This window comes from Athene noctua, chromosome 12, assembly GCF_965140245.1.
Source record: "Athene noctua chromosome 12, bAthNoc1.hap1.1, whole genome shotgun sequence".
Taxonomy (NCBI): domain Eukaryota; kingdom Metazoa; phylum Chordata; class Aves; order Strigiformes; family Strigidae; genus Athene; species Athene noctua.
The window spans coordinates 7830801-7858203 of record NC_134048.1 but is presented as its reverse complement, the minus strand read 5'-3'; the positions used below and the strand labels follow the sequence as shown (position 1 = coordinate 7858203).

General features: G+C 45.7%; 1 protein-coding gene across 1 annotated transcript in view; it reads left to right on the top strand.

Annotated features, from left to right (window-relative positions):
- The first annotated feature begins 341 nt into the window (after positions 1-341).
- Positions 342-27403, top strand: part of WWC1 (WW and C2 domain containing 1) — a 76716-nt gene continuing 49654 nt past the window's right edge. Inside the window, exon 1 of the mRNA XM_074915973.1 lies at positions 342-641. Within this exon, the coding sequence (XP_074772074.1) occupies positions 523-641 (119 nt within the window). The 5' untranslated portion in view covers positions 342-522. The remainder of the gene's footprint in view (positions 642-27403) is intronic.

Sequence of the window (27403 nt, the reverse complement as noted above, 5' to 3'; positions counted from 1 at the left end):
CCGCGGATGCCCCACCCTCCCCGCCGGCAGGGGGCGCTCTGGCGCGCGCGGGGCGGGGCGGTTGAGATCCGGCGCCCCCCGCCCGGGGCGCCGCTGGGGGCGGGGCTGAGGGGGCGGGGCCGCGGGGGCGGAGCCGCCCCGGGACTGGCGGGGCCGCCGTGGCGGCCGCCGGCGGAGCAGGAAGTGGAGGCGAGAGGGGCCGGGCGGGCCGGGGCTCCCCGCGCCGCAGGGCTGACCGTGGGCTCGCCCGCTGCCCTCCCCGGACCGCCCCCGCCCCGCCCCGCCCCGGCCCTGCCCGCCTCGGCCGGCCCCGCGCCCCGCCCCCGCCGCGGGGCCGGCATGTGAAGCTGCCCGGCGGCGGCGGCGCCTCCCTGCGCGGCTGGGCCGGCGCGGCCCCCGCACCGCTCCTCGTTGCCCTCGGCAGGGGAGGCCCGGCCCGGCCCGGCCCTGCCCCGCGGCCGGCCCCTGCCGCCGCCCCGGAGCGGAGCGGTGGATGGGGCAGCGCGGCCGGCGGTGGGGACGATGCCGCGGAAGGAGCTGCCGCTGCCCGAGGGCTGGGAGGAGGCGCGGGACTACGACGGGAAGGTGTACTACATCGACCACGGCAGCCGCACCACCAGCTGGGTCGACCCCCGCGACAGGTGGGCGCCGGGGCCGGGCGGGGCGGGGGGCGCCGCGCCGGGGCCCTGCTCTCCCCCTCCCGGGGGCGGGGGGGCGGCCGCGGTCGGAGGTGTGTCTGCAGCCCGGCGCGGCTCCTCGGCGCGCTCCCGCCTCGCTCCCGAGTTGCCCGGCCGGTAACTGCTGCCGCCGCTCGGCTCCAGCCCGGCTCGGCGGCAGGGCAGGACGGGCGCTCCGTTCCCCGCGGCGCTGGCAGGGCTCTGGGCGCCTGCCTGCTGCTGGGGAGGTGAGGGGCGGAGGGGGGGCGGTGAGGTTTTTTTATTGTTTTGTCCTCTCATCTTCCTACCCCCCTCCTTTCCCCTCTCCAGACATCTTGCAGCGCAGCGTTGTGCGCTGCCCGTAACGCGTGAGTGTGGTGCAGCTGGGATCGGAGCCGCCACCTGAACCGTGCCGGGGTGGGGAGCCCACCCGGTGCAGCCCACGGCAGTGGCGGGGCTCGGTGGAGCAGGGAGGGATTGAGAGAACAGGGTCAGAGGTGTCGGTGGCTCCTGTCCTGCATCGTGGCTCACCTCCGCAGGCAGCTCTGTGGCCTTGGTGAGCGTGGGGATTAGAGGTCACGGACTTCAGGGTGCGTTTCTGATTGCCCCGTCTGCCTCCAGCTTGCTAGCAATCTCCTCTTGCTCCTACTTGTTCTGAGGAGCTCTTTCCGTATATTGCTCACTTTAAAAAGTAAGAGAAGCAGAAATCAGGCTACTGTTCAAGACCCAGGTCATTTTCCAAGCAGCACTCTGTCCTAGCATGTTCTAGTTCCATGCTTGAGGCAGTTACAGTAAACCAGGGTACAGCAGCCTGGGCACGCAGGAAGCTATGGGATTGCTGTTGAAATCATAAGTTTCTGAATTTTACATTTAATGCTCTGTTAGCTGAAGTTCCCAGACACGGCAACTCAAAAAAATCCATCCGACGAGCTGGAAATTCAAGCAATCTGAATATGCGTTTTGTGGTTGGTAAATTTTACATACCTCCCCTATCTGACAGTGAGTGTTCTCCTTGTGGGGCAGCTAGTGTAATTTCTGAATTTGTTTTCCTTTCTTCCCTTGCCCCAGCAATCAGTTCCTTGAAGGAGCTTCCATTGTTGGTGGGATGTCAGTACTTTGTCTTATCTCCAGTTCTACTTAGAGGTTTCCTTAAGCGCAGAAGTGGATGATTGTCCAATTTTACAAGACTTCAGGGAGTGATCTGCATTCCAGGAATAATGCTTGTGTGTACTGTACACAAATGCAACCTGCTGCCAGCCAGGGCTTTGGAACTCATTTTGGGTCTTCTGTTTCAGTAATGTGATTGAAAAGGTCTAGTAACACAGTTGTTTCAAGGTGTGTTTTTTAACCTTCATGAAAGTCAGTACAAGCTTAAATTAGGAATGCTTTCCTGGCATTTTTATTTTGTTACAAAGAATGAAGACAAGGGAGAAATCTAATAGGCCTAATACTGGCTTATAACAATTCTCCTATGTCCTTGGTTAGGAATTCAAAGATTACAGAAACGACTAAATGGGTGCCTTATGTATGTGTACTGAGCTGTCACAGAACTATTACCTACTCACTGCTGTTAAAGGAGAATATTCAAACACATACTGATAAGTCGTATCACATGACATATTTGTTGTGCACATAGAAATACACCTGAATACACATGGCCCTGACAAGCTTTGCATCTGAGTCATCTTCCAGCAGTTCTACCAAGAAAACAAACTGTACTGGACACTCCTCCTGAAAATCCTCAAGGTTTTGAAGCATTTATTGGTCCAACACTAGAACATCTATGTGACATAACACTTACCCATCAGTTGGGGGACCGTGTGCTTGTATGAGTTGAAGCCCTGCTCTGACATACAGGAAAAAAGTTTCTTTTTCAACTAATTACCACTATCTCTGAAAACCAGCTGATGGGGAATTTCTGATCAGCTCAAGTCATAAGATAACTACTCTCTGCAGTAGTGAACTTGGATTTACACACTGATCATTGAACTTTATCAGCATATTTTAAGTTTAAATATTTGTAAGCCTAGTCTTTTACAAGTCATCTTTAAAATTGCTGCAGCTAAGAGGTTTGCATATTTGCTACAGTGCTCTGAGTGCTGTGCTTACATATGCTGTCTTTTACTCAGCAAAAAGCAATAGATGTTGGGAAACGTGGCTGCAAAACTGCAAGTTTGAGGGATGTGGAGGAAGATGTATGTGTTAGGGCTCACTGAACCTAGTTGCTTGTGAGTGGGACTGTGCCTTTCTAATATCTGATCAGTTTATTGAGGGAGCAACAACTGGTAGCTAAAGATAGGATACACAGGTTTTTAAACCTTCCCTAAATCTTTCATTCTGGCTTAATTTAGTGGAAATAAACATGAGCAGGGATACCATCTAGCTTCAGGGCATGGGCTTGCCCATTGTTTTTGTGACAACAATGGTGTCAGGTTTGTAGTCCTGCTCACTGAGGTTGGTGTCATAGGCTGCTAGGGAAGCGGGCCTGGGTGTGGGCACGCAGCAGGGTGTCAGTCAGCAGCAGGGAGGGGGGGCAGTGGGGGGAAGGTGGGGCCTCAGCTGGCCTTGGGCTGGTGAAGCCAGTGGGGCTGGTGCTTTTCCAGCTCTTGTGACACATGACACCAGTCCTGCAGATGGGCTGTTGGTAAGAGGAGCCATCGGACTTTGCCAGTAGGAAGTCACTGGCACCTGGTGGCATCTCACTCTCCTATAAAGCAGACTTGAGTGATGCTCAGATGCCTAAAATCTTGATTAAAGCAACTGTATGTCAGAGCACTTCTACCTTGTAGCTTTTAAAGGTATACTAGTCTTCAGGGTACTCCTGGGAAGCCTGTGGATGTTAGAGCATTTTGGGAAATCATCTGTGGTTAAGTAATCTGAAGAAATATTGTGATTTAACTGTTACTGTACCTGTAGTATGGTGTAAGAGAAAAGAATCAAGGTATCTTGTAAGCAAGAATTTTGGGTTAAAAGCTGTAACACAGTGACCAGGTGGGGGAAGTGTTTTTCCTTGTGTAAAAGGAAGCCCATGTAGCTTTTTGTAGTTTTGTTTGAAATTAGATAATTCAGGACTTGGATACGGTGTGACGGGAGATCAAACCGTACTGAGCTAGGTGAAGAAATTTGTCATTTGTAGTTTTAACAGCAAGCATGATCTTTCAGGTATGCACCAGTACATACCGTTCGGTAAACATGCCGGAGAGTAGTCCCAGTTGCTTGCTTAACACAGGAGGTGTGTCTGTGGTGTAAGCTGCTGTGCTCATGACCAAAGAGAAAAGAAGAATGGTGTCCTAAAATGTTAGTGCTAGCCGCTGCCTGTTCAACATCAGTGTGAATCAGAAATTGTACCAACAGAGTGCCTGGGATGATATTCATCAGATATGAGGGTTAGAGATGGGTATCAGGGTTCCAATGGGTGTGCTGTCCTTGGGTTCTTTCCACCGGGTTTAGGGGAACCTCTGCCCTCCCTCAAACTGTCTTGGAGGAAAATTGTTTTTTTCACTTCTCCTTGCCTTTCAACCCAGAAGCTTTGTGATTGCACTAAGGATGTTTAGATGCCCGATAACCTGTCCCACTCTTCAATATTTGTGTGTTGTATTCTTCCTACTGGCCTGGTGGCGTAAGGAGGTTTTTTCAAGGTTATTTCAGATGGAGCTGACTGAACTTCTCATTTTACCCCAATCACTGGACTTCTGTTGAGAGTGAAAGCTAGTGGAATAGCAACACTTCTTGCTTAAGTTTGGTGATGCTATTAAACAGCAGCAGATGTTTTCAGTTTTGGGAGGCAGCAGTCGATGGCCTTTCATTTCTTGAAAACTCTTATTGTTGCAAAGGGTTGGAGATATTAAAGGAAAGCCCAGAGTCTGTAGTTGCTTCCTGAAATCCCTGCCTACTCCACATGAAGGTTTTTCCGGTCTGAACCTCCATGTTAGAGTGTTGGTAAAGAGAATTAGGGAATAGTTTTGCCAAGGTTCAGGGCCAATATGTGCCAATGTATGTGTTGTCACATATAGATGACCTTGTGCATTTAAAATAGTTAGGGCCACCTATTTACCCAGGAAGGTTCAGGTTTGCTGAGCCTGAGAATCTTGCTGAAGAAAAGCTAGGCATGTCATATAGAGAGCACAATCATCTAGTTGTGCCCTTCTAGGTCTGCCTTCTAGGCTTGATGTGAAACAGTGCAGAGTATTTTGTCTCCTCTGCATTATTCTGATATTGAAGCTTTTCATCCCCAGTCTGCTCTACACACTTGGTCTCCAAACTTCCTCTGTTAAAAATTTAGAAATGTCAGCATCATGCTAAAATTTCATATTTAACTGTCCAGTACTTGGATTATTTGCCTATAGCATAACTATAATCACTGGAATAAAGCTAAATATATCTAACTTAAATGTGGGAGTTCTCAAAAATAAAAGGGCTAGGAGAAGGCAATGAAAAGCAGCGAGAATAAAAGGAGCTGTGCTTTTCTGTAGATGAAAATCAGTAAGTGTAAGAAGAAGAGGGAAAAATTCTCAGAGATGGAGCATTTCTCTTCCCTAGGTTTTTCTTTCATCACCGGCAGCAGTGTAGGTCATGCAGCTGAAGGCTGCTAGTTTGAAGCCTGCTGTTGCCTTTCTTTACTGATAGCTAGCCAAACACCTTGTTATATGTATGTGAATCTGCTGCTTTCTTCTGCTTACGTTCCCCAAAATAGCTGATTATCTTATAAAGAACAGACGGTTCAGTGTGTGCCCATAGAAGCTGTTGATAACTGTTTTCCATGAGTACAGAAATGAGTGACAGAAATGCAGTCTTAATCTAAGTGCCATCTTTGCTAACAGGTGTCTTAATGTGTAGGACTTGTGCTGTTCTTGCATTTTTTTTTCCACAGTAAATTAAAATTAATTGGTTTATGTAAGTGCTGTTACGTAGGGGGACAAGGACAGCAAGTTAAGATTATTGTGACACTTGAAATTTTTAAAATTTATTACTATCAAGAGTCTTCCAAGATGAATTAACAAAGGCTGCACCTGTAACTGGAAAAAGTGGATTGGAGCTGAAATCAATCAGACCTCTTCAGTTAGGAAAAATGAACCTTTATTGTATTGGTTTTGTGTTGTATGTTTTTTGTGGTTTTTTTTTTTTTTTCCTGAGACTCCCCAGACCAACTCTGTGTTAGGATGTATTGATCCTTTTGGAGACTGCAGGTACTGCCTTCAGAGCCCGTGTGCTTCCTCCCTTCTGTAAACTCACTTCGAACTGGGGAGGGTAGCTGGAAAAACAGGAATGATGCTTCTTAACAAGGGCATCAGTGCTAAAGGTATGGTACACGTATGTAGTGACAGAGGATGTTGGCAGTGACTTTAGAACTACTAAAAGCATTATTTTTATCTTACTTCCCTATGGAACATGAAAAAAAAGAAAAATGTGAAGCTTTGTCCAGCTCAGCAGCTTTTTAATGCATCTTGGGGAATTCTGAGACTTAAAAGATCAAAAATGCTTTTGAGGAAATCTCTGTAAATCATATTGTTTAGAAGTATGTAGGTTGAGCTTCACCTTCTGCTCTGGCAAAGTCATGTTGTTTACAAGATCAGTCTCTTAATTATGCCTCAAACACTGACGACTTGTGAAGTCAGTGACACTGTCACAGACTGGAAACTTAACTTGGCAAGGAGATCAACAATTTCATCCCTATGTAGGTCATGTATTTTCATATCAAAGTAGTTATCTTGATCTTTGTCCAGTAGAATGGCAGAAAATTGGCTAGTAAATTCCAGAAGATGTGGGTATGGCAGGGAAGAGGTGGCTGCTGTGTTGGTCACCTGGGGCGCATGCTCGGTGATGTTGGTGATGGGGGATGTTAAGGTGCTGCTCCTGCCAGAGTAAAATTTTGTATCATTGCAGGGAGTGAGGTCCAGAAGCTGGTCTGGCTGAAAAATGTTATTTTACTGTCTGGGTTTATTTTACAGAAACAGTTGATCCAGGTTGTGTATGCTTGTGCAGAAATTGGTGCTGGCATAGTTGGGGCTGAGCAGGAGGCTAGGAGGTGTGGGAGTGGGACTGGCTCTGGTGGCAACCCAGGAATGCTGCTGAGAGTGCACTTGTGAAACTGTCCCCAGGCACTTGACCTCGTCAGGCTCTCTGACAGCCCAACCAAGGAGGTGTTCCTAGAGCTGGAGGTGTTTTGCTTCTTTTTCTGACTGAGTTTTACAGGGAGAATGGATTTTTCACTCGCTGAAGCCCAGGTGAAACCAGGAGTAGGTATAGCATCTCCTAAAGGTGTAATTCGCACTGGTGTCTTCATAGCTAGCACCGTTATGGGAAGATGAATACGCGACAAACTTCCATGTGTGAATCTGATTTAAATTCCTCTAGCTTGTGCCAGAAAATTTATTGGAAGACATGGGAAGACTTATCAAAAAAAGTTTAATGAAATAACTTGTTCATAAAGAAATGATGTGTGCTAGGCAGCAGAGGGTGGTCCTGCCACAGTACCTTTTCAGACTGGACTCTTTTCTCAGTTACTGGAGGAACCTATTAGTAAATGATTGATTCATATTCTGTTCTCCTGAAGGTGACTGCACACTGCCAAGGCTGGCCTTGCACTCTGCTCAGCATGCCGAGGAGCGTCACCGCCCCACAGTGCGTTCCTGCACGTGTTATGGAGACTCTGCTGATCTCATTGTCTGCCAGGACAGAAATGGGCTTGACTTGACACTTGGTTTGTCAAGTACAGGAGAACTTCAAGCCTTTCTCAAAGGGGAGATCATGCAGCTGGCTTGGGAAAGCCTTGCTGTTGTTCTTCCTTTGCAGGGGCTGGCTGCCTGAACCTAGTGGCCTTGAGTGCCCCACCAGCAGGGCAAGCGTTAGCTGAAAAAATGGGGTGGCAGCAGCTAGGAACAGTCAGGTGGAGGTATGTAGACTAGTGCTACTACATACGCATGAGAGCTATGTAGATCGACCACTTCCTTGGAGAGAAATGTTTTTTATGCTGGCTGGTTGCCATTCATGAGACCTGTTTAGTAAGGTTACATGCTTTGCTTGTGGTAATGAAGACTTTGCTTCGACTGCTCAAATAAAAGCCAGAGTTCTTGTTCATGGAGCCTAAGGTTACTGCACCCCCCTCCCTTTTAAGCTACATGCATAGATAATTGGCTGAACAAACAACAGACAAAACTGCTCCCAAAAGAATAATAACTGCTTTTCACTGCCACTCATCCAGTCGAGTGACATCTGGAAGACTCTCTGGATAGTCGCGGGAGGTTTGGTGTGTAACAGGAAGATGCTAAGAAGCCAAATCCTACAGCTGTCGGTGTTCTCTGTTTTTTCATGCTTTTGGATGGGTTCTGCTGGCTTGGTTTGTTTGTTGTTTATGCTGGTACTTATGGCTTCCACCCCAGCCACGATGTTCTGCAACATAAATACCCAACACATTTAAAAAGCAGATGAATTGCTTTCTCAATCTTACAGAGGTGCTGTGGGGATTAATTAGTCCTGACAAAGTGCTTTCTGGCTGGGACGTCAAGCCGATGTTTCAGGACTAATGGTATTGTTCAGTGAAACTATTTAGTTCTCCTCAAATGCCTAATCGCTGTTTTAGAAGAATTTACTCTGTGGAGGAAAGCTTTATTGATTTAAAGCATACAATAAACAGTATTGACTTGCAAGGGGCAGTTCGTTCATATCTGCTTTATGCAGAGTTGAGATGTAAGATGGTCACATAACTATTTTGAACTAAAATGTAAGTGAAACTATTGCTTAAATGACCCTGCACAACTTGCAGTTTTCTCATACATGACGTGCAACTGCCGTAATAGGCTTGTACTCAGAACAAGGGCAGTCCCCTGCTAAGGAAAAGGGTGCTTTGCTATTTCATCCCTCACAAACCTGCCCCAGGGAGGATGGCTCCAGAGGAACAGCAGTGGCCAAAATAATCTTCTGAACCCTTAGAGCAGCATGGGAAAATGTAGGTGGCCCCAGAACTGCTCTGTAAAGCTGTGCTGTGGATAACTTTGCAGTTAATTTTACTTGTGCCAGGCACAATGTTTGATTTCATGTGGCAGCTGAGCCTCTGCAGCTGCTAGAAGACATGCTGGTGTCCCAGCTGTGCATGTTGTCCCCTTACTCATGCAGCCTTCAAGCCATCCAGTGCACAAATTCTGTGAGACATCCTTTGAGGGTCTTGGGCATGGCACCATGGGTTGGCTGCAGCAATGTGTGGCACCTAACCCCTGAGTGAATGGGAAGAGTCATCTCGCTGACAGCTTCATCCTAGACACTGGAATTTCTCATAGTTGGACTGTTTGCAGGATTGAGTGTGTTTTTGAGCTGCTTATCCAAATTATCTCAAAGGGAATTTGGGTGGGGATGATGATGGAAGGTATTTGACTGTCATGTGTGATGCAGCTCTGCAAATTATCCAGTCTGTTTCCTGTGAAGTATCTTGGGTTGGTGGCCTGTCTTGGGTGGTGCTGAGTCAGTCAGCCTGATTCAGGATAGAGAAGCTCGTAGTAACCCCCTTTGGGAGGTGCAGTTTGTGATACTCATTTGGAAGAACTGGCTTGCTCCACAGCTGCTGAAATGCAAGGGAGGAGATGTGGGGGGAGCGGGGAGGCAGGCAGCACCCCAGGAGCAGGGCAGCTCGTCACATGAGGGCGAGTTCCTCGCTGCCCGCGCTGCAGTAGTGCCCTGCGTGTTCCCTGGTGCTCTGAAGCCGAAACCGCTGCTTGTCCCAGTGCTGCTTTCCCTGAGTAGGGAAATCCTCAGCCTGTCTGCTGCCTGCTCCATGGGGCTCCTGTGGTTCATGGGAGTTTATTGGGATGTCTGAGGCAGCATGCATGTGTTGTGCTTCTGCATCTCATGGTACAGGTCTAGGAGATACGAGAGTTCTACTGCAACAGTGCACACAGGGTAAGGTCCATCCTCAATTACTGATGCTGCTCTAGATTTTAACATCCGTTAGATTGTTGCAGTGCTCTTTAGACAGGCTTTAGCTGTTCAGACCTGACCTTTGTTCAGAATGGTGCCACTTCTGTTCCTCAGCATCTGATGTGACTTTGGTTCAGTCTTCTGGTTGCTGCTTATGACTTAGACTTTTGCTGTTTTGATGGGAAGGGAGGGGCTCAGCCAAAAAGACCTTCTTTGAAAGGTCTCCACTGCAGCAGCTTCTGTGCTCTTTTTAGGGTCCTTCCAGATGCTCCCTCTGACTAGTAGAGTGATCCTAATGATTCAGCTTTGTTGACTGCTGTTGCTCTGAATGAATTCCTGTATAGTAGGGATGGAAACTTTTCTCAAGGGAGAACTTGGTATGAAAAGGAAGTATTTTTAAGATAAAATGTTAAGGCTTATCTAAATTAGGATGACCTGTACTGTATATGGCATTCCAGATGAGCTTTTCATATTGAATTGTGGTTTTCTAAAAAAAAAAAAATCCTTAACATGAACAACATTTTTGTATTTCAGAGTTTTGGCATGGTTAAACTTGAAATCAAATGAGCACTTTGAACAGACTTTTTTGTTGGAGCATGTATGTGATGATGCTTGGGTGTATTTGATTAGTGGTGTGTGTTAACCCTGCAGAGAATAAGGAGGTTAAACTCTTCTGTTCAGTGTATTACTCAACGTTTCTCAGCATTTGATCTCTCTCTACTTCAGTTGTCAGTTCACCCACTTGTTTAGACTTTTCTGAAATTCCTTGAAGTTATCTCTACATCCAGCTAACCTAAATAGCTTGTCAGGCAGCAAGGCAGTAAGCCAGACTTGCAATTTGTCTTTTCTTATGTCACTAGTAAGTATTTCACACTGCAAGATCTAAGCATCAAAGTTAAACAATCTGTTGCCTTGATGGGACTGTTTGATTCTTATGTGGACACATACATAGAAGGCTTTAGGCTGTTTTAACAGCTGGTTCTCAAAAAGTAAGTTTTCCAGTGTTTCAGACAGTCAGATTTGGCTGGTAAAGAGATCTCCTTACAGTCCTCAGTGAGTGTTATTCTGTCTTACTTTAATCTGTATATGCAGGAAAGTGAAATGTCATGGCTGCTACCATGTCCCATGGCTTTCTGTGGCACTAAGGTCTTGCAAGTTATCTTAGACTTCCTAACTTTTCTAAATTTTGCTTTTAAAATTTCAGTGAAGAAACTTCCAGATTTAATGTAAATCTAGTCTGTCAAATATTGGTGTGATATCTATATTTCTATGTAATTCTGAATAATGGTAGATATCTTGTAATCTGTTAATTAGTCAGACTGTTGGATGGCATTGCTAGTTTCTGATGCTACTGGCTCACTGATAATTCAGTTTAGAAGGTATCTGCCATCATGGTCTTTGCTTGATGCTAAGGGAAGCTTAACCTGAATGTAAATACTTTCTTAAAGCACGTTATTTGCTTGCCTGATCTCTTATACTCCTTGGGCACTACTCCTCACTTTTTAAGTTTTCTTTTTAGTAGAAGAATGTGTGGGTAGAAGGGGAGGAATGTGTGGCTGAGGAACCTGGTTTGGTCATTTGCAAAATGGTTGCATGGATAAAAATCTCAGTTTGCAAAGACAAGTTTTCAACTGAACTGGTCACACAGAGTCCTCCACTCAGGCATGTTTTCACACATCCTTTATAAATGCCACTCATCTCTAAAGCAAATCTTCTGTGTTGAATTTTCTCATCTTTATTCTCTATTTGTCCAGTAGTCTGTAGCTAATACCCCATAGTGCTTTGTGGTTTGTTTTCTATCTGCATCCCAGACACAGGCTCCTGCAGGTTTAGATGGTAGTTCTGACAGGTTGTGTTTGCATCTTCTGTAGCTTAGATGGGCTGGTGATTACCGTAGGTTTTGAGTCAGGTGCTGTGGTGGTTCTTCCTTCCCATCAGGAAAAGATCCCTCGATTATTGGAGAAAGACATGACTGCAGCTGAACATGCTGCAATTCACAGCCGGGTTTAGATGTGTGAACAGACAGTGACTATCTGGGGGTGGGAGGACTTGGTCTTGTGTTGGGCCGTGTCCCATTATGTCTCCATGGCTGCTGCCAGAGCCCTTGTGCTCTCTATGCAAAGCAGCAAGATGGGGGCTGGGGCTCGATGGCTGCTCCTGTTTTCTGATCAGAGACAAGTGACACCAGGTCTTTGAAAGAGGATGGCAGCTGGTGCGGTTAACTCCTTGGTGTTTAGGGTTTTGCTGTGTCTTAACAAAACTATGAACAGTCCAAGTGGTAATTCACACCCCTAATCGTTCTGCTTGGAAATCTGCTTGTGACACTTGCTTCTGATGGAGTGCTGCATGTTGGTGTTTTTTTGCAGTGAAATAGATTAAGTCATTTTAACAATGACCTTTAAAGGCATCATTGTTTGAATTACCTCCCTAGAGTAGTTGGACAGATGTATGGCAACACCTCTGAATGACAGTAGTGCCTCTTACCAAATACATTGTTGAAGACAGGCTGAAATGTTGCTTAGATCCAGCTGTTTTGTGACCAGCCTAGATTCCCGATGAAAGGTGTAGGGAATTATGGAGTTATGTCAGTATGAATTAAGGATTTTACAGTAAGAGTTTTATTTTAATGTTGCTTCCTAGATGCTTATCGAGGGTTTACTTTCCCTTAGCTAGTGTCTTTGCGGTCCAAGGCAAGCTGTTGACCTGTCATTTCGTGCCTTTGTGTTCCCAGCTCTGATGCTAGAGCATTCTTTTTTCCAGTGATTGTTGCTTCTACTTTTGCTCACAAGCTGTATAATACTGTTGTTCAGTTTTCTTATGGCCATCCTTACAGGGTCTTTAAAGCCTTTCATAAAGTAAGCATTTTGCCTGGTGAGAGAAGGAGGTTTACAGAGTTTTTAAAAAAGGCAAGAAATACACTGTAGATAATAGATTCCAAAAATGCAAATTTGTTTAAGCAACTCCTTAAAAAGAGGGGAGGGAGGAAGGAATTGAAGATTAAAACCTGTGTTTATATACATGTAGAAGCTGGAGGCAAAGCAATCCATTCATAAATATACAATAGGATTTATGTCATGGTGAGAAGTGCTACATGCATATTCATGTGTAATTTGCAAATCCTTTAGCGATTAAATACTTTACTCCAAACTCTAGAACTAAATAACCTTCTTGTTGAAATGAGATGTCCAAAGGCTCTAATGCTTCTCCAGTGGAGGGGAAAGGCTGCCTGGTGTAATAGATCTGATACTCTAATTTTCACTCTTAAGATTTTTGGTGTGCTTTGGGCATTATTTTATTAGGATAATCACTAAGTCTTGAAAAAAAACATGTGAAGCAGAGACTTGCAAGAAATATTGTAAAGCTTATCATGCTAAGAAAAGCAAATAGACTTGGAAATTTGTTAGGTTGTTTTTCTCAACTGATTTTAATGTCAAATACCTTTGTCTAAACTTTCATATCCTGTAGGTAAGGAAGGAGGCAGATTAGTAATAGAGCTTGGAGGACCTATGTCTGAAAGAAGTAGCCTTTGTACAAGTGAAGGAAATAGCCTTTAAAGGATGTACCCTCAGTTCTTCAGATAATAGAAAAATAATGAAAATGAACGCAGTGTTGCTGATGCTTTTGGTTTTCAGAAGCTTTAAAGTGTTACAGACAAAGTATGCACCTTCCAGCGTTGTGAATGGGGAATAATACTGATATAGAATAACTGTTTCTTGCAACTTGGGTTGTTATGGTTGGTTCACGCTCTGTGACAGTGCAGAGTTTCTGGGTGTGACGGGGTGATGTGACTGGTTTATCTTGGCCTTCAGTCATTGGACTAAATGATACCCTGCAAATGGGACAGCAACTGACAGGCGTCCTGCTGAAAGAACAGAGTTAGCGTATGCCTCTAATACTACTGTGATAAATAAGGTTGGGAACCATGTGACTGTGGTCTGTGCCTCATGCCTGCCATCATCTTCCTCAGGATGCTTTTGCAGCTGGAAGTAGCAGATCTGTGTCCTCTCTATTCACCAGCTGCTTTGCTTGTGCAGCAGACTGGTGGCCAGGTAGCATTGGACTTCTGTGATGGCAGGTGTTTCTGTGTTGCTATGGTCAGTTACTGAAGAACCACATTGATTTTGGATTAAAATTTTGCTCAGTTCTTAAAACTGGATGTAAGCACGTTCAGTTACATCAACCTAAATTCCCTGTTTACCCTTTGGGAAAGCTGTGGTTTATTCTTGTATCTGGACCATCACAAAGTAAGCTGTGTTACTTACTGAGCTCTTTCCTGGTGTTCCTGATGACTCATTTTGGAATTGGTTTTTTTTGTAGCTTTGAGCTCTTTCTCCTTTGTGCATCAGTTTTGCATTGGGAATAATATAAATTATGTCCATGCTGGACAGGAAAAGCCCGCAAAGTTCTTGTGTTCTTTCCTCCCCACTGAGGTTAGTCCCTCTTTGAAAGCTGTATTTGATTTAGCTTTCCTGCTTCTGTTTTGTAACAGCCCGCTTCTGGGATGCTTTGATTGAACTGAACAAGAAAACAGGGCAATGCACTCAATTCACTAAGGACTATATATGCATTTTTCTGTCTTGCACAGGTGTAACAAATTGCCCTTTTAGTCCTGTTTACTTGTTTTTCTCATTCGGTCACAGGTAGGTTCTGCTCCTTGGTGATCAGAGAAGAACCCTGGATTCCCTGTTGCTGACTTATGTTGTGATCAGGGAGGCATGTAGCAGAGGTGATGTCCCTTTGGTGCTCAGGGGCTCTGCTGTACAAAGATGTACTTTGGTTGATTTGAAATAATGTTTCCAGGTAACTGTGAAAAGTTGTTGCTTTTACAATGAGCACTGAGAATTTGCTGTTGTCTGCTGTGTCAGAGCATCAGTATGTCTAAGCTGGTGGCTAGTGACATAAGGGGATGAAAATGCAGCACTGGGTGCTTGAAGAATATGAATTGGTTTAATTCCATAGAAAGGACAAAATTGGGGTAAATAAACCCAGTCGTTAAACTGAACCCCAAGCAGGTGACTTCTTGGCTTTATATATAGTGGACAACACCCAGAGTTCAGGTGCAGACAGGGAAATGACTGATGTATGAGGCATGATGTTTCTGATTACTGTGAGGCTGTACGAGCTGGTGTTATGTCAGTATCATGTATTATATGTTAATGAGGAAAAAGAAAAGGGATTAATTTATTAATAAACCTCACTTTTTAAATGAGGACTGCTCAGGTAAAGGCTGGATGGGATGTTAATTTGCCATCCACCCCCACCCTTCTTATACCATAAGTGATTGCTTCTGGATTCATCTCAAAAGAGGACAGTGAACCATTGCTTACAGTAGTATAACAACTTGTACTTTTGCAGGTGGAAAAGGTGAAAGGCTTTGCCCTAGAGCTTGGTTGTGGCTGGAGTGCATCATTTAATCTTGCTCTCCTGCGCTGCTGTAGGTCTGATTGGGCCTGAGCACAAGCCCCACTGGCAGGGCTGGAGCAAGCTGGGGAGCAATTGAGCCTTCCTGCCATGGGAGGTGGCTATTCCTTCAGCCCTGGTGCCCATCTGTCTCCTCACCAAGCTAGCTGGCACACAGAAAACTGCTCCCTGTTTTTCTGGGCACAGTTTCTGCTGCTGCAGTAAGTTGAAATGGCCCAAGGACTGCCTTTTGCAGCAGTGACCTGCACCTGGAAGTGACCTTCCTGCAAAACTCCCCTGGAAGTCATGGCTTGCTCCTGAGCTGCAGTTGGTGAGTTGTGCTGTGCTTGCCTGGCACCACGGGTAGTAAGCATGGGTTAGGGAGGCAGTCGTGTCACTTGTAGTTTGTCTTTCAAAGCAGAGAGCTTCAATATCAGATTGATGCTTTCTCAGTGCTGCGCTGTGGCTGTAATTCCATCTGCTGCGACATTGTGAAGGTGACACCTAAAAAGGTATGTGCTTCTTTCTGGATGTCCTCCCTGTATCTTTAGCATGCATAACTGGAGGCACTATTTTACCTGCATGCTGGCCTTGCTCAGCATGTGGTTGCTCTGGAGCCTAGCAAAACAGTCAACATTTTTCTCTGAAATGCTGTTAGAGAGAATTTCAGTGTCATCTTTCGTTCCTCCCAAGCACTTCAGTATCTGCAGCATGACTGTCCTTTGTCTTCTCTGGTCTGGAACAGTAGAAGCATCTGTTTATGCCATTGATTTGGCAGTTATTAGAAGGACATTGAATAAAGGACATTATTAATGGAAAAGGAGGACTGTTCAAAAATGTCTGCCAGTAAGGTCTGTGTTTTTAATAGTTTTGCAGATTAGTTACTGATTTTTGGAACTTGGTAGCAAGTTGGTTCTCTGGATCAGTCTGTAGGTTAGTTTAAAGATACTGGACAAGGGCAACAGGAATATTTTGTTTGCCAGAGAATTTCAGCTTGGTCTCTGCAGATGAGCTGAACTGTGGATAATGATTTACTTATCTGAGCTGATAGGAGTAAGTTAATGTACACGTTCAGAATTCTGCATTGATGAAGTAGATTAATATTTGGGTAGAAATGATTAAAATGGATAATGCAGTGAAACCATTTGCTGGAAAAATTACTGGGATGGGAGTTGCATTTCATTCAGGTGCTGATGGTGAAGTAGTACTTAGTTAAGCAGCAAATTTCAAACCTGTAAGCTCTTGTGATGGCTTGCTTAAGACCAGATGTACGGTGTTATAAGGCACAATGTCAGATCCATTAAACACAGCTTTGACTTAAAAAGAAGGATGGAAATGAATAGCTGAGATATTTTAGGTAATTGCCTTGAGCAACAGTGATGGCTGTATTGTAACAGCTTCAGTAAATTATAAACAAGTTATAGCTGAGACAAGATCAGGCAACTGATAATTTGCACAGTGCCTGGCATAATCTGCTTGGAGAGCAGCACACATGGTGTGTGCGGGCTGTACTCCTTGGTGTCTGCCCTGAGCTCCCTTACAGGGGGTGTGTGCATCCGCAGAGATCTGGTCTGATAACACTTCCCACCTCCCTGCTGCTCTGGTTTTACCTGAAGTATCTTGCTACAAATACTGGTTTTCACTGAGTAAGACCTAAAATGGGGTTTTACTCATTCAGTTGCTTCTTATCCTCTGGCTACGAAAAATGATAGTTACGGAGAAAAAAAATGTTATTGAGGGATCTTGGAACAAAATAGCATTTTACACTGTCTGAAAAAATCCCAGGACTTTTTCCTTTTTTGAGTGGGTGGAAGAAGGGAAAATGTGACTGAGGTGAGCTGGACAAGGATTTCTTTTCTAACAGTATGAGCTATACAGGATTTAGATTGTGCATGGAGAAGACTGGCTTTGAAGTAATTTGTTTTTCAGAATTTAGCTCTTTAAATTTCAAGGAAAGTTACTATTTAAAGGAACTGGAGATGAGGACAACCTAAATGTGGAGACATCCTGTTCTGGAATTTGACATCTCTTGACATGTGAGCATCTCCTTGTGGATGTGTTAGCTTGGAAATCCAGTGGTGGTGATTTAAATACTCAAATTTATTAGTACTTTCTTGTGTGAGCAAGGTGGATGTATAAAAGCATTGCACATAGCAACTGAGTTGATAATTAACCTGGGTCTTAAACATGGCTTTTTGGAAAGTAATGCTGCCTCTTGTCCTATTCCTCCTGGGAAGGCAGGGTGTGCTTTGGCTGATGTCCCTCGTGACTCAGGGCATTTCATGCCCCGCAAGAAAATCTCAGGAGTGAAATGTCTTGGGCCTTAAAGCACCTGCAGATCCCGTGACTTGTTTGCTAGGTTGCTTTACAAGTGGGCTTATTTTGTGAGAAGAGCATAGGCATATCTACACTATCTGCTTTTCTTGGTTACATCCCCTGTGTTGAAAACTGAGAGAAAAATAGCCTGTTACAGAGAAGTAGGTGCTGAGGCTTGATATGGCATAAAGGAAGATGTGATTTCCTACTGTACCTTGTTAGGTTTTTGTGGTCTCTACTAGATTTTACAAGCTTATTTTGACTAACTCATATTTTTCCAAGACAAACCTGATTACAGAGTTGGTGTCTGCTGCATCCCCTGACTTACAGAGAAGATAAATGTATGCAATGGAGGTGGTTTGGCTTGACTTGTTACAAAGCCCCTAAATAATATTTTGTGCCTTATGCACCAAATGCTTTAAATCCTTCTATTTTGGAGTTCACAGAATCATCTAGGCTGGAAAGGACCCTGGAGATCATCTAGTCCAACCATTCTCCTAGCACAGTTCCCACCTGCAGCATATCCTTAAGCTCTAGATTGATCCTACTCTTGAACACCTCCAGGGATGGGGACTCCACCCCCTCCCTGGGCAGCCCATTCCAACGCCCAACAACCTCTTCTGGAAAGAAATGCTTCCTAATATCTAGTCTGAACTTTCCCTGGCGCAACTTGAGGCCATTCCCTCTTGTCCTGTCGCTTTCTACCAGGCTAAAGAGGCTCATCCCCAGCTCTCTGCAGCTTCCTCTCAGGTAGTTGTAGAGGGTGATAAGGTCTCCCCTCAGCCTCCTCTTCTCCAGACTAAACAATCTTAGTTCCCTCAGCTGCTCCTCACAGGACATGTGTTCCAGACCCTTGAGCAGCTTTGTAGCCCTTCTCTGGACATGTTCAAGTAACTCTATGTCCTTTTTGTAGTGAGGGGCCCAAAACTGAACACAGGAATCAAGGTGCGTCCTCACCAGCACCAAGTACAGGGGCGAGATCCCTTCCCTGTCCCTGCTGGCCACGCTATTGCTGACACAAGCCAGGATGCCATTGGCCTTCTTGGCCCCCTGGGCACACTGCTGGCTCCTGTTCAGCCGGCTGTCAATCAACCCCCCCAGGTCCCTCTCTGACTGGCAGCTCTCCAGCCACTCCTCCCCAAGCCTGTAGCGCTGCTGGGGGTTGTTGTGGCCCAAGGGCAGCCCCCGGCACTTGCCCTTATTGAAGCTCATGCAGTTGGCCTCAGCCCATGGCTCCAGCCTGTCCAGGTCTCTCTGCAGAGCCTCCCTGCCCTCGAGCAGATCAACACTCCCGCCCAACTGGGTGTCGTCTGCAAACTGACTGAGGGTGCCCTCGATCCCCTCGTCCAGTCCAGATCATCAATAAAGATGTTAAACAGGAGTGGCCCCAAAACCGAGCCCTGGGGGACACCACTCATGACCAGCCGCCAACTGGATTTAATTCCGTTAACCACAACTCTCTGGGCCCACTTGTCCAGCCAGTTTTTAACCCAGCGAAGTGTGCGATTGTCCAAACCTTGAGCAGCCATTTTTGTCACGAGAATGCTGTGGGAAACAGTGTGAAAAGCCTTGATAAAGTCAAGGTAAATTACATCCACAGCCTTTCCCTTATCCAATAAGCAGGTCGCTCTGTCATAGAAGGAGATCAGGTTTGTCAGGCAGGACCTGCCTTTCATAAACCCATGGTGACTGGGCCTGATCATCTGGTTGTCCCTCATGTGTTGTATGACGATACTCAGGATAAGCTGCTCCATCAGCTTCCCAGGCACCGAAGTCAAGCTGACAGGCCTGTAATTTCCCGGATCATCCTTCTGACCCTTCTTATAGATGGGCGTCACATTGGCCAATTTCCAATCAGTCGGGACCTCCCCGGTCAGCCAGGACTGCTCGTAAATGATAGAAAGTGGCCTGGCGAGCACCCCAGCCAGCCCCTTCAGCACCCTCGGGTGTATCCCATCTGGTCCCATAGACTTGTGTATGTCTGTGTGATGCAGCAGGTCGCTGACTGTCTCCTGGATTGCAGGGGGGTCATTCTTCCAGTCTCTGTATTCTGGCTGTGGAGGCTGGATTTCATCAATACAACTAATCTTGTTATTAAAGACTGAGGCAAAGAAGGCATTAAGCACCTCAGCCTTCTCCTCATCACTTGTTACCATATTTCCTCCTGCATCTAGCAGGGAATGGAGACTATCCCTGGACTTTCTTTTGCTACTGACATACTTATAGAAACTTTTCTTGTTATCCTTGATTGCAGAGGCCAAATTAATTTCCAGTTGGGCTTTACCCTTTCTGATTTCCACCCTGCATAGCCTCACAGCCTCTTTGTAATCCCTGTGAGTTGCTAGCCCCTTCTTCCAAAGGCTGTAAACTCTCCTTTTCTCCCTGAGTTGCAGCCAAAGCTCCCTGTTCAGCCAGGGTGGTCTTCTCTGGTGTTGGCTTCTCTTAGAGCACCCGGGGACCACCTGCTCCTGAGCCATTAACACTTCCTTCTTAAAGAGCACCCAGCCTTCCTGAGCCCCTATACCCTTCAGGACAGTCTCCCAGGGGATCCTTTCAAGCAGGTACCTAAACAAGACAAAGTCAGCCCTTCTGAAGTCCAGGATGTCAGTCCTGCTTAGCTCTCTCCTGACCTCTCTAAGAATAGAGAACTCTATTATTTCATGATCGCTGTGCCCTAGTCGGCCTCCAAGCTCCACATCGTCCACCAGTCATTCTTTCTTCACAAAGAGGAGATCCAGCAGGGCACCTTCTCTGGTCGGTTTACTCACCAGCTACATCAGGAAGTTGTCTCCCACACATTCTAGGAATTTCCGTGACTGGTCTCATTCTGCTGTGTTGTATTTCCAGCAGATGTCTGGGAAGTTAGTCGCCCACAAGAACAAGGGCAAGCGATCGTGAGATTTCACCGAAGTGCCTATAAAATATCTTGTCCATCTCTCTGTCCTGGTTGGGTGGCCTGTAGTAGACTCCTACTACAACATCTGCCCTGTTGGCCTTCCCCCTGATTCTAATGCAAAGACTCTATACCCTGTCTTCACTACAACTGTGCTCGAAGCAATCATAACAGTCCTTAACATACAGAGCCACCACCCCACCACCTCTCCCTGTCTGTCCCTCCTAAAGAGCTTGTACCCATCAATTGGCACACTCCAGTCATGGGAGACATCCCACCATGTTTCTGTAATAGCAACAACATCATAATTTTCCTGTTTCATCACGGCTACAAGCTCCTCCTGTTTGTTATCCATGCTGTGTGGATTGGTATACATGCACTTCACATGGGCCGATGTTTTGCCCCCTTCCCCATCAAATCTAGTTTAAAGCTCTGTCAATGAGCCCAGCTAACTCCTGCCCAAAAATCCCCTTCCCTCTCTGGGACAGGTGCATCCTGTCTAATGTCAAAAGGTCAGGTGCCCTGTATACCAACCCATGATTGAATATGAAATAATCAGGCTAAATGGCAATGCATAGAAGGTAAAAACTGAAAATCTGGAGTAGAGTACATCACTTTAAAAGTACAACATAAGGTATAAATATACGATTCCTTAGGACAGGGCTCTCCATAGGATGGACCCATCTTATGGGGATGAAGCCAGTTGACATGGGGGGGGGGGGTAGAGCTCTCCTGCAGGTAATGTTGGATATTTGGAGACCTGGGAAGCTGAAGTGAAATCTTCAGCAGAAGAAATTCTTTTAAAAATCGGAAATGCCAGAAACATCATATAATCCATGAAAAAACATAGCTATTGCTCTCAATTTTTACATAAAAAGCATCCAAATGCTTTGTTAATGAGTACAGGAGTAAAAGGAGATGCGAACTGAAGTGCTGAGCACAGGTAGATCCTCTCTGCCTGCAGCCCCGTGGCTTTGTGCAGTGCCACTTGCCATTCACCTTGCCAGCCACTGCTGTGAGGGGACCCCAGCCTGCGCTGTGGACCCAGGCTGCTCTGGAGACAGCTGTCGTGTTGCAGTCGACCTTCCTGAATTCAGCTGGAGCAAAATCAGTCACTAGTAGATAAAGATAAAATGACGGAAGGGAAGAGATGGCGTCTCTGACATGCCATGGCATTATCTGTCTGGCAAACACCTAGGACAGGGATCTCCATCTGGCGTGGGCTTGCCCTTGAGGAGTGGCTGCTGCCATAGGAACCAAGGTCCCTGCCCGCTGGAGTGCCAGGGCCCTTCTGCTGGGATTAAACCCGGGACAGCTGCATTATGGCAGGCAGAGCTGCTGGCTCCAATGTTGAGTTCTTTGTCTTCACAACCCCATCACCTGCACTGCTTTTTCCTTGCTAACATCACTCTTACGGCTTAAACATCATGCCGTAGTCTGCTTTCAGGTACTCAGCATGGTAAAAAGGGAATAAGGATTTTAAACATCGCTGGGGGAGCAATATGTGCAACTGGGGGTCACATGCAGGCAGTCAGACTCTTGCAGGGCTCAGCTTTGTATTCAGATGCGCTGGCCAGCGAGCTGCAGACATTCCAGATACTTGTGTTCATTTTGGCTGTATCCAGGCACGCACTCACAAAGAGCAAGATGCGTGCAGTGAAGTATAAATCCCGTCCTCTAATGACTCAAAGCACTGTTGTGTGTGCATACATGCTTAACAGATTGTATAATTAGCTGGCTTTGTGAGCAGGCAGCATGTATGATTCTTCAGTAGTTATGTAGAAATCTTACGTGGTGTAGGGGGTGTATGTGGGTCCTTAAGCTTCTTGTATCTATGCGGTGATGGCTGCTGGGCAGAGGAGAGGGGGCTGCATCCCCTGTGCCTGCAGGAGAGGGCCTTCCCGGGCCCAGCAGCATCACCGCTCCCTTTCCCCTGAGCCCTGGGCTGGCAGGCTGCTCTTTCCCCTTGGTTGTCGAGCTGGGCTGGTTTGGCTGGCTGCTCTGGGGTGTGGAGACAGGGTGACAGACTGTCCCCAAAGGCAGCCTCCACACAGCACCCTTAAAGACAGGCTCACTGGTTCATGTAGCCATGTGCTTTAGCATGCACAACATAAGGAACAACTAGAGCCCTCCTCTTGGGCTGTGAGTTTGATTAGACTTTGGCCCAGGCTGCAACCTGTTTTTATATGAAATATTTAATTCAGAAATGTTAATCCTGCTGGTCACGTGCCTCACTGCAGTGTTATCCTGACCCTGCAGCACGGGAACTGCTGGGCCTGCTGGTGCAGCAGCTGCCGCTGCGGTGCTGTGCCTGTTTGCTCTTGGGAGAGAGATGCTGCGAACCTCAGGGAGCTGGCTGCGAGCAAGGCTGGGGTTTGCTGCTGCGGAGGAATGCGACAGGTTGTGCCGGTGTCCAGGAGACGCAGAGGGTGGGAATGTGCACCAGGGCCCAGGGCTGCGTGCTTGGGATTTCAGTAGAGCTGGGGAGGAGCCAACAGGGAAGCGAACATGACCTTGAAAATCCTTATCGAGATGAAAAGGTGCAGTCAGTGAGCGCATTCCTCCGCTGGCCGTGCTGCGCAGTTTGTGCTGCGTGGCCGGGCTGAGAGCGAGCGCTGTGGCTGCACAGAGCTCCAACAAACAGCTCCTTGTCAGGTCTTCAGGAGATTGCTTCCCGCAGTCGGCAGCAGGGCATCTGTCGGTCCCCTGGCAGGGCTGGCATGATCTGAGGGTGTGTGTAAATTTAAGGGACCAGCTTCTAAAGTTGACTGTTCCTATGCACTTCTTTTATAAGTAGTTACGACTCTGAAGGCAGTAGCAAGGCAAAGCCTGGCAGCTGGAGAAGATGGGCCACTCGAGAGGACCAGTTTTAATTACGATTCCATGGCAGATGAAGCTCATCTACGAGTTTGGTGCCCAGGAATCTGGTGAGCAGCCAGACAGCTCATCACAACCAACGAGGGGGGTGGTGCGATTTTCCCCAGCGCTGCTTCTGTTCCTGACACTCCTCTGTTGCTGGCATGCTATCGACTGCTGAGTCCCACTAACCCAGCTGTAAATTCACTTGGCAGAAAAGTCTGGGTACTCTTCTGTGTGTTACTGAATGGAACCAGTTTCTGGGAGGGCTCGTAGGGTGTGATAGGGGAGAGCAGTGCTGCTGGACTGGGAAGAGGAGCAAAGAAACGGTGCGTAGGGTGGGAGAGCTTTTTATGGGAGCAACAAACCATTAGTCTGGCTCAGTTGCTGATGTTTTTGTGCTGTAGATCTGACACAATTCTCCCTTCCTCCTCTGTACTAGCACATGTCATTGTACAGTCACATGCTGATTCAGGCTAAGAAACTGCATTGCCTAGAAATTAATCCTTTTTAAAAATGCTTTTTTTGGGTGCATTTAATCCTGAAGCATGTCCCAGGAAAGTGTCACAGCACAGAAAAAGCAACCCTTGTAGTACAAAAAAGAAATCAACACTTACTACTATGACTGTGAATATGTGCTGCAAAATTATAAATGCTGCATTGCTGAAGAAATCTTAAGTATCATGACAGCTTGACTGTGATTGTGGCTCTTTTATTGCTGGGACTGTGCTGCAACTTTGGGAGCATATACTTAAAATTTGTGGGGTTTTTTTGTCTTGACAAAGGTAGAATAAAAAATCCTCTTTCTCCATGGCTAGATGAACTTACTCTTGTGTCTTGTGTGTGGTTTGATAGAGGAATTCAGGTGTTTGCCAGTGTCTTTTAGGTAATTTCCTTTCTAATTGCTTAGCTTAGAGCATTTGGGCAAAAATCTTGCCTCGCTTATCAAATTCATATCCTTTTTTGTTTTGGAGGATCTGGATGTGTGTTAGGAATTTGGATGTGTGCTAATGATCTTGGGCAGTCTGGTCTTAGCTACTGTGGAATGATATGGCTTCTGCTCATGGAGACTGAGCTTGGCTTGCTCCTGCTGGCTGGGACAGTCCATTTGCTCTATTATGTGAAGAGTTGTCTCTCAGTTGAATGAGCTGAGTCAGCTTGCTGAGGAGTGCAGTGAGTAGTCTTGCCATCGCCTCTGCTCTCATAGAAGTAGTATTTTGTCCTATTGAGTGGTGGAGTTGTCAGGATTGGTTGGCCGGCATGTGCTATATCTGGTTGGGTTACAGAGAATATGCTGTGTGTCCACAGCCTGCTCCAGGGCAAAGCACGGGATAGCACAAATACACCATTTCTCTCAAAACTGGTGCACTTGCTGGCCAGCCTCTTTGTTCATCCGAGCTTGATACCATAAGCCCAACTTTTGTTTGCCATGATATTTAAGATGAATGTAGCATCTTTGTTTTTTCATTTGAAGTTATTCGTGTTGTAAGGCTGGGGTGAAATGCAGTCTGTTCTGTTCAGATTCACCTCTGTTGCTTCTTAACGTGGAACAGTTAGTATGGTGGTACTGAAGCTGGTGTCTCTGCTGTCATATGAGTCAGGAGTTTGAATGAGGTACAGAACCTTTAGAGACTTGAAACTAACTCTTTTTGTCAGGGTATCATAAACCTTGAAACCACTAGTAATGAAACAACTACCAGGCATTCAGTTCCAATATAAATTGAGGGGAGTGGATCGTTAAATGCCGAGCAACCTACATCTTTCCAGTGCAGTGTTTGTGACCTGGGTTTCTGAGGAGTGAATTGCCTGCAGGACCACCGGCTTTGTTTGATTTAGCAGATTTTAGCTTGATTTAGCAGAATGCTGGTTGTCTTCTCCCAAGGACCTGTAACTCAGTCACTTAGCACGGGAGTAGGAGGTCCTGTATGTCCTTATTAGCTCTGTGTCTTTCAGCGGTGAGTGGCCAGTACTGTTGAGGTAAAACTCTTTCCTGTACGATCACATCAATGCCAGCAAGGTTCTTGTGTCATCACCAAAATCAGAATTTACTGTTCAGGGGCTAGTCTGATTTTATTTTGTTTTATAAAAAGTTGCAATGTTTTGCTCTTTCCTGAGAGGGAATGCTCTAAATCTGGCCTTTTTAAAAAATGCGGAATAAGGTTGCTATTTTTTCCCAAACTTTGGAGGCATTGCTAACAGAGTTTACTCTCTGGAAGAGCAAGAGACTGACTGTGGAGAAAAATTATTTTGGTAAGTGAGAAGCTTTAGCACACCAAAGGTAATAAGCTAAGACCATTGACAATTGATTTCTTTTGCTTAGAAAATTTCTCTTATGAGAAATATTTCAAAGTGTTTTATTCCTTCCAAAAGGATTTAGAGTAGTTGACTGTCAGGAGTTGGTAATCTTTCAAGGTCCAGATGACTTTTTCACATCTGTTGTATGAGGAAGAAGTGGGGATGGGAAAAGTAGAAATAGAACAATATCAAAAAGAACAAGCAGTCTAAGGTGATTTTAGTCACCTTCACCAGAGTATATTAGAAACAGGAAGACTGTTCCTTTGGAATGAGGTTCCTGTATTCTTTTCTTATACACTAAAGTAAAATAGTAGCTAAATATTAATAGTAAAACTATGTAAGGTGTTTCTCTGACACATACCTAGAGCAAGGAGTGTGAGCAGCAGTGATGAAGCAGTACCTGTGCTGAGTCTTTGCTTAGTGGAAAGAAATCCTGTGGATTTTGAACTGTGGAATAACTAAAGATTTTGATAACCTGGTATCTCTGTAGAGGTCTACTGGACACTTAAAAAATTATGATGTGCTGTGTTGGGTAGAAATTGGTTAACTGCCTCAGACTTAAACATAGAGCAGTCTCTTTTCCACAAGGCCTTTACAGCAAAATAACTGTCAGTTACCCCATGGTAAAAGATGACACTTTCACACACATGCACACACACGTTTAAAGATACCACCTTGTTCTTTTGGCAACCAGTTATAATTTGTGATCAGGATATCGTTTATTGCTTTTACTTAACTGCTGAGCCCTTCCACTTATATCCTCTTGGAGCAGTTGATACTGATTGCATCCATAAGCTTATGTTCACAGAGATCCTAAGATAATACTCCCTGCAATAATATTTGAGTTGTAAACAGTCTTGGGAAATGAATTTTTCATAAGGAGGTTTCCCTTGAATTCTGAAGATTGACATGTTGCTTCTGGGATTTGTCTCAAATTTTAAAAATTTTGAGTAAGACCAAAATGCTCTTCCTGGTCAGGAGACAGGGCAACTCAGTATAATGAAACTTGTGTTGAATTCAAGAATGACTGTCCCCTTTCTCAGTCTCATGCACCAATCTAGAGTGCTTTAAGAAAACTCATTTATTTTTCTTGTGGCTGTGTAAATTCTTTGCAAAGGAGGGGGAAAGGGTCCTCCACGAGCACAGTGTCCATAGAGGAGACTGTTGTCTGTGTTTCCAAGCAGCTCTCCTGGTGTCACACATGTTCCAGCTGTGGAGACTCCCGGGGATCTCGCTCACCGCCCTGGACCTGGCAGCTGGGAATTGCAGGGCTGCTGCAGACAGTATCCCAGTTTCAAGATACCATGGTGCTGATATGTTTAGCTTTGCCTGGGATGAAGTGTGTGTCCTGAACCTGATGAAGGCGGCTTTCACCTTAGTGTCACTGTTCCAGCATCTTGAAAGTAGACAGTACCAAAACCATAGTCCTCCCAGTTTGATCTGAGCTGTGGTCCCTGAGTCTTGGGCCTGTGCCTCTCTGCAGATGGACTGTTTTTTTCCTTCCTGAGCTGAGTGCTGGTTCTGCAGATCTTCAGCAGGCTGCTTGTGCCACTTTGGAGCCAGCAGAAGGACTGCAAGGGGGCTTGAAGCTGTGCAGGGTAGGTGAGGAAGGGGAATGCAAAGAGCAAGGGGTGTTATCATTTCCATGTGAACACAAATTTAATCTGTTGGCAAAATATATTGTTAGTGGATCATACAAAATAAATTATGTTTGTAAGAGTAAATCAATTAAACTCACTTGATGATGCAAATCTCTTTTCAGCTGTCCTCAAATGAGTGAGCATACTTCAGTAGCTGTTGATTTGTATTGACTCCCTTGTAGTGTGTGAAGTACTGAAGTTTTGTGCTTTGTACAGTTCTGTCTATAAACACAGTTTGGAATAATTTTTTTGTGGCTTAACTACATAGTAAATCAAGGCTTTGTCACTTTGGATGAAAAAGTTACTAAACCTATTAGCTTCCTACTCTTATGCTTCTAACTCAGAATCACACAGAATCACAGAATTGTCTAGGTTGGAAAAGACCGTGAAGATCATCCAGTCCAATCATCAACCCAACATTAACAGTTCCCAACTACACC